Raw genomic sequence first — 12,090 nt, 5'->3', positions numbered from 1 at the left:
TCTCTCACCCACCCACCCTAAGTCAGCTCAACGGAGTTAATCACCAGAGAAGACGAGGTCCTCGCCGAAAGAGGTCACATGGAGAAACTTTTTGTTTCGACTCATTACTTTCTTCTCGAGTTGTTTCTTCTCTTTTTTTTCCTCCTTATTTGGCTTCCATTTTTTCTCGTACGCTCTAATCAGGAGGGTTCTTGTAGTAAGTGTAAATCGAGAGCCCTCTAGACTTAGAATTTGCCTTCTACAAATACAAGGCACGCATGCACATGACAGGCCCAACTTGGAAGTCGCATATCTAAGTAATGTACTTGCCCACTTGGGGTCATCCAATGTTTAACTTCACACGAAAACTTGGTAGTTACAACATTTTAGGCGCAGAAGTTTGGTACACTCATCCTTGCTGATTTTACAAACTCGCATATAACCATAAAATTATGCAACCCATCTAAATATAGACGGCTATGCCTAAATCATTGATGATTTCAACCCATCTAAATATAACCATAAAATTATACAACCAATCTCGCTTCTCCAAAAAAAGTATCTCAAGAGATCGCACCGCCGCTTCATGGTTATCCTGCCCAGGGTGATTTCTCCATGTGTGAACCTCGTTGGAAAAGATAATCAAATGTAATTAGTTTTATGGTTGCTTACCATCCTATTCAAAATTGGCTTATGCTCAGAATGTTGGGCTGCCAGCAGGAGGAACTTCAACAACTTTCCCTACAGCTACTGTCTTTCCTGTAACCATCAAGGTAAATGACATTGTAAGTAATTTATTTAACAAACAGTTCAGATATCTTACATGGAAATCTGAGATGGGTTTAACACGAGAATTTCATTACAAATTACAGACTAATATATAAAGACGGGCAATGTTTCGGATGAATAAAGTAAAAGAACTATATATTCAAAAGAAAGGTAAAAGAACTGAATTTGCGGACGCTATCAAGAAGTGCAAACAATATGATAATATAGGGAACCAAAATACGCTTCCAAGCATGCATAGTTTACCTTCAGTTCGAAGTGTAAACCTTCCAAGCTGAGGGAAATCAGAGAACTTCTCTACGCATATCAAGTTATTTACCTGATTACGAAACCCCATTAGGATCAGCAAAACCTGGGATGATCAGTAAAAATAAGAATGATATAGAAATGTCCTACAAGGATACCTGAATACGGCAAACAACAACAGCACCATTCTTCACAAAAAGAGGCTTCCTCTTTGGCTTCTTCTTCTTGGGATCTGCTTCTTTCTTTTTCTTCATGTCGATTTCCTCTATGAGCTCAACGATCTCACACTCCTCAACAACAGAGTGGACATGCAACACAGCTTTGTAGCCAGCAGTAAAAATAGCCTAACACATTCACAAAACATCAGGGGAAATAGTGTTTTGAGCAACAGGAAATAATCAACAGTTGTAAAGAAAAAATATCTTATGGCCTAGTTATGGTAAAATAATTTCAAATACCCATCTTTTAACAATAAAATTCAGATCTTGGGAGGAGCAGTAACAGACCCAATCTTTGTAAAATTTTAGTTCTTACATTTTGTTTAAATATTTAAACATTTTTTTGGGAAAAAAAAAGCTCAAAATAGCAGAATGATACCGCCAGCTCAGCCAGTAACCACCTAATGTAAAGCTATAATGACATGTTAAAATACTCCCTCTGTCCCAAATTATAGGTCATTTTGGCTTTTCTAGGTTCATAGGTGTTTGTATGCGTCTAATGCATACAAACACATGTAAACCTAGAAAAACTAAAACGACCTATAATTTGAAACGGAGGGAGTACGTAAATGTAATCACGCAAAATCACAACGGTCAATGATATTTCATTTAGCATAGGAAGAAGTCCACATTACCCCCCTCATCTCTTCAACGAGTCTAGAATTCAACCCCAAACTACAAAACCATCTAACTAACACCCCTAAACTAAGCAAACTAGATACGCAACCCCCCGATCCCACTCCAGGGCGTTTTTGCCAGATACGCAACCCCCCGATCCCACTCTAGGGCGTTTTTGATCTGCGCTGGCATCCACGTTAGTCGCCACTCCATCCACACGACCTCATAGGTGACGAGAGGGAGCGGAGCCCTATGTTTCGGCGTTCCCCAGCTCCAGGCGGGTCCGTATCGACCACCCCGCGCTGGAGTCCACAACCCGCCAGCGGAATCAGCGCGGCAGAATCGTGGCGGACACTAGCGGCAGGGGGGGGGGGGTGCTGCCCGGCCGAGCTCCGATGGATAGCAGCATCGCTCAAGCGAGCTCCAGCAAATGCCAGCGGCCAATCTTCTTCAGGTGTGACGTGCAAGCGTCGCTGCTCGACGCTCGGGACCAGGACCGCGGTAGCGGCGGCAACACCGGGAGCATGCTTCAGCTCGGGAGGGGTGGGCCGCGGGGAGGGGGGGCTCGGCCAGGCGCATGGAGTAGCTTCACCTGGTGGAGCTCCGGGCGGTGGGGAACGAAGAGAGAAGGTGCTGATGCAGGGGATTAAACTGCAGCTCGAATCTCACGGCCAAGAGGCCAAGAAGCTGCAGTTCGAATCCACCGCAAGAAACTAGCAACAGCACATGGATCCATCTCCTTTTGCTCCTTCCACTCCAATCACAAGCAAGTCCCTCTCTCTCCCACTTGATTTCCCTCTACCCCTTTCCTTGCTCGAGCAAAGCAGCGTCTCCAAACAAGCAAATACACCACCAGAGTCTCCTCCCTCACCTCTCCAATGAGCAGAACAAGTAGCAGCCACAAGCCTCTCTCATCCTCTGTTCACGACGTGCAGTCGCGGAGCGGCGGCACAGCGCGGAAGAAGGCCTCCGCCGCCTCCCCATGCTTGGATTCGATTCACAACATGGATGGATGACCGGCTGACATGCCGAAGGGGCCGCGGCGATGTGGATGGAATTTTGGCCGACGTGGATGCCAGCGCGGATCAAAACCGCCCTGGAGTGGGATCAGGTTCACCTACCTGGTTTGCTTAGTTTGGGGATGTCAGTTAGATGGTTTCATAGTTCGGGGTTAAATTCTAGACTTGTGGAGGAGATTGGGGGGGGGGGGGGGGGGGTTAATATGAACTTCTTCCTTTAGCATATCAGCAGATAAATATACAAGCTTCTAGCACAACTGTAATTTATACAGTATAAGCTTGAACTTTTAGAGAACCTCCAATAGACTAATGTCATTTTAAAGAACTTCCAAGGTTACTAAAAAAATTAGGTGAATATCCATACTCACATTGTCAAGCAACTCTAGAATCTGCAACTGAGCGTTGAATTCAGTAACAGCACCAACCGGATTACCTGCATGAACAAACATATTAAATAAACACATGGCAAGAAAAGTTAAGCTCAACAATACAAATCTTTGCACATCTGCAGCACTCAATTATGAAGCAAAACAAATATTTTGCAACAATTGTACACCACAGCAAAAATAACAAAAGGCTCTTAAATGCAAAAGGCTTTACTAGATCACAAAATTATCCAGTATTGCCAATAGTGATATAAAAATTGTAGTACATGTTCATGCCCAGCCAACCCCCACTTGAGCCCTTCCATGAGAGCCATTTGGAACACAACCCATTCTATTGCCAAGACCAATACAAACAAGTCCAAATTAGAATGTTAATAATTTGTTAGGCTGACAACCCATTTGTCCTTCAAGTGAAATATGAAATAAGAACTAGACAGCCATTAGAATAAAAAAGAATAACAACTAATAATCCTACATAATGTCTAGGTGTCCAGTTACTATACTATTTTTTTTCCTGAACATAAACTTACCAACACTTGAAAGTACAAAACCAGCCATTATATCCTCCTCTTCAATTCCTGACAACTTGACACGAACATTCTCGGCCGGTCCAGCACGACGCACTTTGCTCTCATCCAGGCTTATACCAATGACTTTTACATGGGACTAATACAGAGAAAAGTATCAAAAAACTGAATAGGCTTGAGGAGAGCAAGAGACAAGTATGCAGTGTGTGTTACAGCAGGAATGAAAAGGATTGGGAAAAAGAATACCTTGTTTGGCATAACCAACAAACTGTCACCCTCTCTGATCGTGCCTGACTCCATCTTTCCCATTACAACAGTGCCCATATCTTTATATTTATCAATTATTGGCATTCTGCATTGAGCATATAGATGTTGCATGTAGCATACAATCAAGATAATAATTCAAGGAGTTGTTAATATCAACATATTTGCCATGAAAGGGATTGAAAGTAAATGGTTTTCCTAGCATAATAATGCAGAAACTTTATCAGAGATATATACAGGTGACTGTCCAAAGCTGTATACACTATTTGAATAGAGTACATGGAGTATAAAATAAGCATAACTATCTAACCTTACTGGACCTTTGGGGTCACGTAAAGGAACTTCAATGCGATCCAGAACTTCAAAAAGACATGGGCCATCCCACCAACTACAAGTGCTTTTATCCATCCTGTCCTTCATATTGCTTCCCAAAAGACCAGATATTGGTAAGAACTGGACATCTGAAAACAAAGCCAATGTCAGTCAGAAACAACGTAGGCACATGCTGCTGTACCTATAATCAGCTGTTATAATGGAACAACCAATTAATAAGATAATAAAGCTGATACAGGCAGGTGAGTCTATGATCAATGTGATCAAAACAAAGCAATTAGCTTTAGTTATTTGAACATGAATCCAAACAGGCATCAATCGAGGAACTATAAATATTGAAGGGACAATTTTCACGGATGAACACTACAGTATTTCACTCGGTATAAATAACTAGCAATATGATGAGTTTCAAGCTTAAAGATGAGCGCCTTCGCAATAATTTAAGATTGAAGATAATTAATAAGTGGGATAATACCAACCTTTTTTAACATTGTACCCTGAAGATTTGAGGAAAGGAACCATTTTTGCCTCAATCTCATCATACCTGAAACAGGTATCAATTTGATTATTATCCTCCTGTTATACAAGGTACAGCATTTTAAAGGAAAAGGATAACATACCTTTCCTTAGACCATTTAACAGTTGGGTCATCCATCTTATTTATTACAACTACCAGCTTAGCAACACCTAAAGTTTTTGCAAGTAGTACATGTTCACGGGTCTGTCCTCCTTTTTCATAACCAGTTTCGAATTCACCTTTTCGAGCAGATATGACCTAAAAGGGGAAGGACAGATTCACAACAAAATTAATGCATGAGATAAAAGAAAGTTCAGCAAACAATGTCAGCATGTCTAATGGTTACCAGAACACCAATGTCAGCTTGAGAAGCACCACTTATCATATTTGGAACATAACTTTTGTGACCCTGCAAACCCAAATTATTCAATTACAAAAAAGCATAAAGGAAACAAGCATTCAACTCAATCAACAAATTATGTAAATGACACATGGAGAAGCATCAGCAGTTACTGGCCATCAATCAAGAATTTGATACATGTGCAAAAATAATTGATGTACAAAGTGACAAAACAACAATATCCATATTGAACAAGCACAGATTGAAGAAAAATAACGAATCAATCCGTGCAAAAACATAAGGTACTCAGACTGGTGATGATCCCTGGACTGATCAATGAAAAGTAGGGAAAAAAGAAAAGATATTATAACACATTTCCAAAAGTATACCAAAATTACTCAGGCTAATTGTTATATATATGAAATCATGTGTTTCTCAGAAATATCTTATGTCAAAGTACATAAATGGTAGCCCAGGACATCGTCTCTCTAGAATGATGGCACTGGTTTATCAGATTTTCTGGTTGCTCCAGCCATTAATTAAACATAATAAGCCAAATGAGTTATGTAACATAAACAATAAACAGTTCAACTAAGAGGTTCAGACATCAGGTAATTAAAACTAGTGCTACAATCCCAGTACACGGAGTATGAAATGTATAAGCAATAAATGTAACGTAGTAAGGAAAAAAAATACCGGTGCATCTAAAATAGTGAATCTTGTGTGTTCCGTCTCAAAGTGAGCTCTGCCAACTTCAACAGTCTTTCCCTGAACATACAAAAAAATATATACAACACTATCATAAGTCTAAAAACACTTAGAAAGAGAATCACTTTGTCATGAGATCTTATCTGAATTCAGAATAAAATACTATGTTGCCATTGACTACAATTTGGAGAGCACATCAGGTTATAAGATATAAATCACAAATACCAAACTATTCTTCAACAAAGAGCACAAATTTCAACACCACAGAGAAGTAGAGATCTAACACATAACACAAAATAATTTATCAGCCTGTAACAATCAAATATGAGAAGTTGTACCTTAACCCGTTCTTCCTCATTTGTGTCCATAATGTAAGCCATGTACCTGAAAGTATTTAGATTAAGAATTAAAAAAGTAATAGCTTGTATGGGATGCAAGACTAAATAATTTTGCGACGCAAATAGAGAAGACATCAGTTAGACAGGATTCTTTGGAACAAGGCTTTCCAAATATAAGCATAATAAAAATAAAAGACTGTTGGGTTAGTTCATTTAGTCACAACACAAATTCAGGTTTCTCAATATATCATCAAACGGAAATATGCAATACTCTAGATTTCAGGTGGAAAAAAAAAACTGTATAAATGTTAACAAACCCACAATCCTGAATTAAGTTCACCAATAACTGAGTTCCCTAACATCGTTCTATTATCAGTTATCGTTCTATTATCAGTTGTTTTCTTATGGGTTGGAGAAGAATATGGTGCCTACAGAGGCATACAAACAGTTAGAAGCTATTGCTGCATTCAAGGTTTCGCAACACCACAAATCATGCTCTTGTACCTTTTCCCAAGATACGATAATCATAAACCACAACCCTTCCTCTACTATAAATTTACCAGAAATATACAATACTTGAAACTCCCTCCGTTTGAAATGATTACAAGACTTATTACAATCCTTACATCATTTTTGTGATACAAAATTGATGTTTTTAGATTCGTATTCAAAAATATTTACTAGTGATTACAATGTTGTATCGCATGATTGAAATGCTAAAATACATTAATTGTTGGTCTTGTCCTAACGAAATGAAATTGCCTTGTAAATAAAAACAAAAGCACATTATGTCTTCTTCTTTATGGGTCAAATAAGAATATGTTTTACATGTTTCAAAAAAGTAGAGTCACATTCCTACCTTCAGCAAAAATTGAATGACAGGGTTATTTACAAATCTGAGGCAGCAATCAATATACTAAGCCTATTTTCTTAGAGTTCATATGATGAATTAAAATAAAGACACTACTTGAAAGATAGGAGTAACCTACAAAGCACTCATTACGCGAAAGCTCTTGCAATACAACAGAAGCAGATACAAAATGGGCATCAATTTATTCAGTAATATAAGCAGGTGTACCTCCCTAGTTCAAACTACCGCATGATAAAACTCAAACACTCAATTTGCAAAAAGAGACATGTGCCTCAAAACCTATTTGCAACACAAATTAACATCTAACCAGCTTTCTCGGCTTTTATCCTTTGCTTCCTTCTCATATTTCTGGATGGTCCTATCATCAACTTGACCACTCAAAAACAATATCTGTCCTCCAGAAGTTGATTTCCCAGCATCTGGATCCAAGCAACAACAAAATTGAGACTAACAAAATTCTTTATGACAATTAAAACATGCAAGCCATAACGAAGCAAATAGCTCACAAGTATTATTCACTAAATATGCCAGCCAAGAACCATAAGCAGATGACATGAAAATGTAATTGAAAATAGAAGGTAGATGCTTTGGAACTAAAGACTAGATATTTCTAGGCAGATATGCTAACCACTGATACCCAGACAAGAAAGTCTAGAAAAAAAACTGAATCAACTTGTGTGTACACATCTGGCAGACTCTTGCAAGAAAAATTTTCCAGTGGTCGAGAAAGAGAAGCAAAAGCTTCTATGTTGAAGAAAGCATGAGCAGGAATGATAAATATAAGCCATGGGGCAATTATTGTGTTGCCACAGATGGCTACAGTGCAGTTGCTGTAAATGCAACCTTTTTACTTACAATCCTTACCACTGTGTACTTCAATTTTTTCAGCCATGGGAGAGATTGGATAAGACCAGGGCTCTTACTCAAAGTTCAGTTCATAAAGCAATCTATTAACAATCCCCTAATCTTATGAGCTTGCCAAATCAGATGCCTGAAACTTGTCAAGCTGAGATCAACTACTACAATAGAATTAGCATCGAAATGCCAAAACAAGTATATATGATGCACACATTGTCTAAAACAATGTTAAGTATGCCAAAGTGGATCATCCAATTAGTCAATCACTCAATCCCCTCGCCCTCGCATGGTGTGCCAGCGCTGGGCAAACATCTGTGAAGCATCATCTATCAAAAGAACTTGTCACCTGATTCCATGACTAACCATCACTATATTTACATCCAACTAAGAACCTACAAAGGATAGCAAAATTCTAATCGAGATTTGTTAGCCCCAACACACAATCCTGTATAAGTCAAAATCAAGCACAGCACATACCAATCAAGAAATTATTCTGCGCACCAATCTGGCTAACACTGAAACAACGTTGAAAGAAAGCAGGCAGTAAGAACTGAACTTACCAACATGGCCAATGAAAACCACATTCAAGTGTCGTTTTGTTTCCTCTACCTCATCTTCGACATCCTGAGCATCTTCTTGTGCAGCAACTGCAGTGTTAGAAAAGTCAGGTTGCATAAGAGTTTGTACTCACAAAAGGATAACTATAGGCCAATTGTTTTGAAACTGTAACAGAACCCATCAGAGGAACAACCATGCCTCAGCAAACATGAAGCAATAGTCGGTAACATTCTTAGTAAGAAAATACACGATACAAGAAACCTTGGATCAAGTCAACAGCCTCCCCAAACAGTTGCCTTTAAGATGAATGAGAGAAGACATAATAAATCACTTCACAATGACAAGAATCAGCTATTATGAGAAGTACATTAAATGATCAAAATTAACAATCAGCTATCTGACAGTTAAAAGTCCTAATATTGGCATGGAGGAAATCAGGTTGCAAATTTTGGTAAATTTGCATGAATACAAGGGCAGGGCACAAAATTAGCAAAGAAAGTACGCTTTCATTTGAGGTTTCAACAACAGCGCAGGGCTAAAAAGATAAACAGGCTCAATACATACCGTTTGCCTTAAGCTCCAATGACTGAAGAGATGACTGAATATCCTTGACACCTGAAAGTACATGGACGCGTTAACACACAGCAATTATTTCCAACATGCATATAAGAATGTCATCTTCCAATGGACGGAGAAGTATAAAGATGGAAAGGTTCCAAGAGAATCCAGAAAGTTGGAATCAATTAATTAAGACAAGGTATTCCCTCCATTTCTCAATAATAATAATCCACGACCACAGGTATGAAAAATTGCCTAGTTAGACTTGATATACTAAATAGAATTGAACTTTCCAAATAGAATTGACACAGCTCACAAAATAAGCTTGCAAGCCTAAGCCAGAACAAGAAGGCGTTCAAATATGGCCAAGGTTGCATTGTTGGACCCATTGAATAGTGTGATCATTTATAACTTTAGGCTAAAGCATTAATGTTAGCCAATGGGTACATCATATTGGACATCGAGATGGACTAGCAGGGTGGAGTTCTTTCCATATTTATCAGAGCATAGATAACAGACCAACTGTTAATAGAAGATGAAAGCATTCAGAAAAAGAGGTTTCCACACATGATTTTTGGGCCCGCACTGTGTAAGAAAACGGCCTAGGTTTCTTGACTAGGCGCTAGACAGAACCTAACAACCACACCTTTTAGCATAATTAGCAAGCCAGGAGCCAGCCGTTTCTGGGCACTATTTGGTGGGCCAGGACTGTAAAGCGGGTGGTCCCCAACATGCCATCAGAGTCTTAGAGAAGTAGCACATGAGCTGTGGCTGAGCAGCAATAGGAGGGTATAACAGTGGCAATTTGAGGGGAGGAACATGTGAGCACAGTGGTGGGGAAGAAGCAAGAATTCAAGAAATGGAGCACGTGCGCAGCACTGCCGTTTCGATCACTGGACTCTAGGTGTGGCTGCATGAGGGCAACAGATACTAGGGTTTCGGAGGTGAATGTGGCACAACTTACGTGAAACACAGAACCGACAAAGCGATGAAGGATCAGATGGAAACGATCAGAACTATATTGGTCGCAGAGTGCGCATCATCTTTGTTCTAAAAGGGTGAGCCACCTAGCATGCCTAGGAGCTATGTGCCACCGCCACCCTCCCCAATTGCTTAATCGCCACGTAGCATGCCATCCCTCCGCCTACCCCTTTTTGGAAACTGCCCATGCATGGCTTAACAATCAAACACACAGTAACAACAAAACGCCAGCCAAAGTAGACAATTTCAGGGGTGGTTCACAAAATCACAAATCGACAAGGCAAACAGAAGAACAATCAGCTATGCAACACTGCACGCAAGGCCTTAACACCATTGGATGGTCATCATCTTACTCATAGAGGGACACAGAACCACAGACCAATGCATCCTGCAAGAATCAAGACAAGGCACCTCACCATAGGAGCTATCGTGAACTAGGTAAGATCTAGCAGCTGAATTTCGCCTTAAAAAAATAATAAACCCACCCGAACTAGCAGAGATCGACGCCACAACCTAATCGCCATCTTGCTCCCACGTTTCCCGCCGCAGCAACCTACGAAAACAAGTCCCTAACCTTCATAAACCCTAACCACCGCTTAATCTAGCGCGCCAGCACCACAGATCGGGGCCTGCAATTCCTAGATCTAAGCGAACAACCCGTATAACAGCACGAGCGAAAGGGAGATTCAGAGATTGGGCGGAGAGGGGAACCTTCAGCCTCGGAAGCGGGCGCGGGAGGGCCATCAGCGGCGGAATCCGCCGCGGCAACGTCCGTTGGGGCGGCGCCGGAGTCCATGGGCTCCGCATCTTCGCGCGCCCAGTCGTCGACGGTGGCGTCCTCGGGCGGCGGGACGGCGTGCGGCGGGGCCTCGGTGTGCGCGTCGTGCTCCATCCCGCGAGGCGAGGGTCGAGGAGAGCGCGCGGTGGCGGCGATGGGGAGATGCTGCTGCGCTGGGCGCTGGCGTCTAGGGTTTTATGTGTGCGGCGGATTTGGATTTTTGGGGCAGCGAGGGAGGGGGCGGTGGCTGATTAGCAGGGTGGTGCCGCAGCTGCCGTCTGCGCCGCGTGCTGCGTGCGTGGTTTAGCCGCAAGTTTCCTCGGCGCAGTGGGATGGCTATGGATTCAGGGGACGGCTCGTGCAGTGGGCACTCGTGTGAGTCGGTTACGGGTTACTCGGAATTATGCCATTACAATTTGCACGGAGGCATGCTATGAAAAATCATCAAATTGGAAACTTGCCATTACAATTTGACCGCTCGCCGAAACTTACCATTATACACGCCCCGCACGACATTGCCCACTTGCAGATGTTGTAGATGTACTCGACATTCCGTATTGCCCTATTTGGAACCAGCTCCTCTGCATTGGAATCAACTCCTCTGCAGTACTGCAGACAGAAGGACTCAGCTCACTGCCGTGTGGGCTCCTGAGTGCCACTAGGCCCACATGCAGCGAATGTGAGTGTCTCTGCGGTACTGCAGAGGAGGCTCGTCCCCCTATTTGTCGCTATACCAAGCGGATAAGGCACTCCACAGACCTGTCCCTCTCTCTGCCATCGCCCTCTCAGTTACCGTCGCTCCTCATCTCACCTGTCATCGGTGAGCAGCGGGCCTTGCAGCGCAGGCATGTCAGAGATGAGGGCGGAAAGCAGCTCGATGAAGCTTGGGACAGCGTCAAGCTCAACGGCGAGTGGCAACAGAGGTAAGCAACTGTGCCTCGTTGACTGCTCTGGATGTGGCGTCATAGTGATAAAGATTCGCAGCAAGCAATAGGAGACATACAACGAGGCATTTTTCAAGTGCCCCAACAACATTAAGGCTAGTTTCCTCTTGTTCAATTTGTTCTTGTTGCCCTCAATTTTGTGATTCTAGATGTTCAATTTGTTCTTTGTTGCTGCAGGGAAGATCCCGGACGTGTGCATTTATAAGATTTGAGGAGCAATATAAGAGGTACATGCGTTCCTTAAACCTGGAGGTCATTGATGG

General features: G+C 41.8%; 1 protein-coding gene across 1 annotated transcript; it reads right to left on the bottom strand.

The window, feature by feature from the left end:
- Nucleotides 1-293: 293 nt before the first annotated feature.
- Nucleotides 294-11,176, bottom strand: LOC117863805 (uncharacterized). Its single transcript, XM_034747659.2, has 17 exons — nucleotides 10,817-11,176; nucleotides 9,131-9,181; nucleotides 8,569-8,655; nucleotides 7,458-7,569; nucleotides 6,280-6,325; nucleotides 5,930-6,001; nucleotides 5,240-5,302; nucleotides 4,997-5,151; nucleotides 4,856-4,920; nucleotides 4,354-4,504; nucleotides 4,026-4,131; nucleotides 3,783-3,918; nucleotides 3,235-3,299; nucleotides 1,170-1,355; nucleotides 1,012-1,084; nucleotides 652-738; nucleotides 294-574 (listed from the first exon to the last, which is right to left on the bottom strand). The coding sequence occupies exons 1-16, from the start codon at nucleotides 10,995-10,997 to the stop codon at nucleotides 677-679; spliced, it is 1,611 nt and encodes a 536-aa protein (XP_034603550.1). The 5' UTR covers nucleotides 10,998-11,176; the 3' UTR covers nucleotides 294-574; nucleotides 652-676.
- Between the last annotated feature and the right edge of the window lie 914 nt (nucleotides 11,177-12,090).

The sequence above is a fragment of the Setaria viridis genome, chromosome 7, assembly GCF_005286985.2.
Source record: "Setaria viridis chromosome 7, Setaria_viridis_v4.0, whole genome shotgun sequence".
NCBI lineage: Eukaryota > Viridiplantae > Streptophyta > Magnoliopsida > Poales > Poaceae > Setaria > Setaria viridis.
This window is presented reverse-complemented; position numbering and strand designations above follow the sequence as displayed.

Excerpts from the sequence above, each read along its gene's own strand:
- LOC117863805 (XM_034747659.2), bottom strand. The coding sequence starts at position 10,997 with ATGGAGCACGACGCGCACACCGAGGCCCCGCCGCACGCCGTCCCGCCG. Across the intron at positions 3,919-4,025 it reads TGTTGGTTATGCCAAACAAG|TCCCATGTAAAAGTCATTGG; the intron begins GTATTCTTTTTC and ends TCTCTGTATTAG. Across the intron at positions 1,356-3,234 it reads TTCTAGAGTTGCTTGACAAT|GCTATTTTTACTGCTGGCTA; the intron begins GTGAGTATGGAT and ends TGAATGTGTTAG.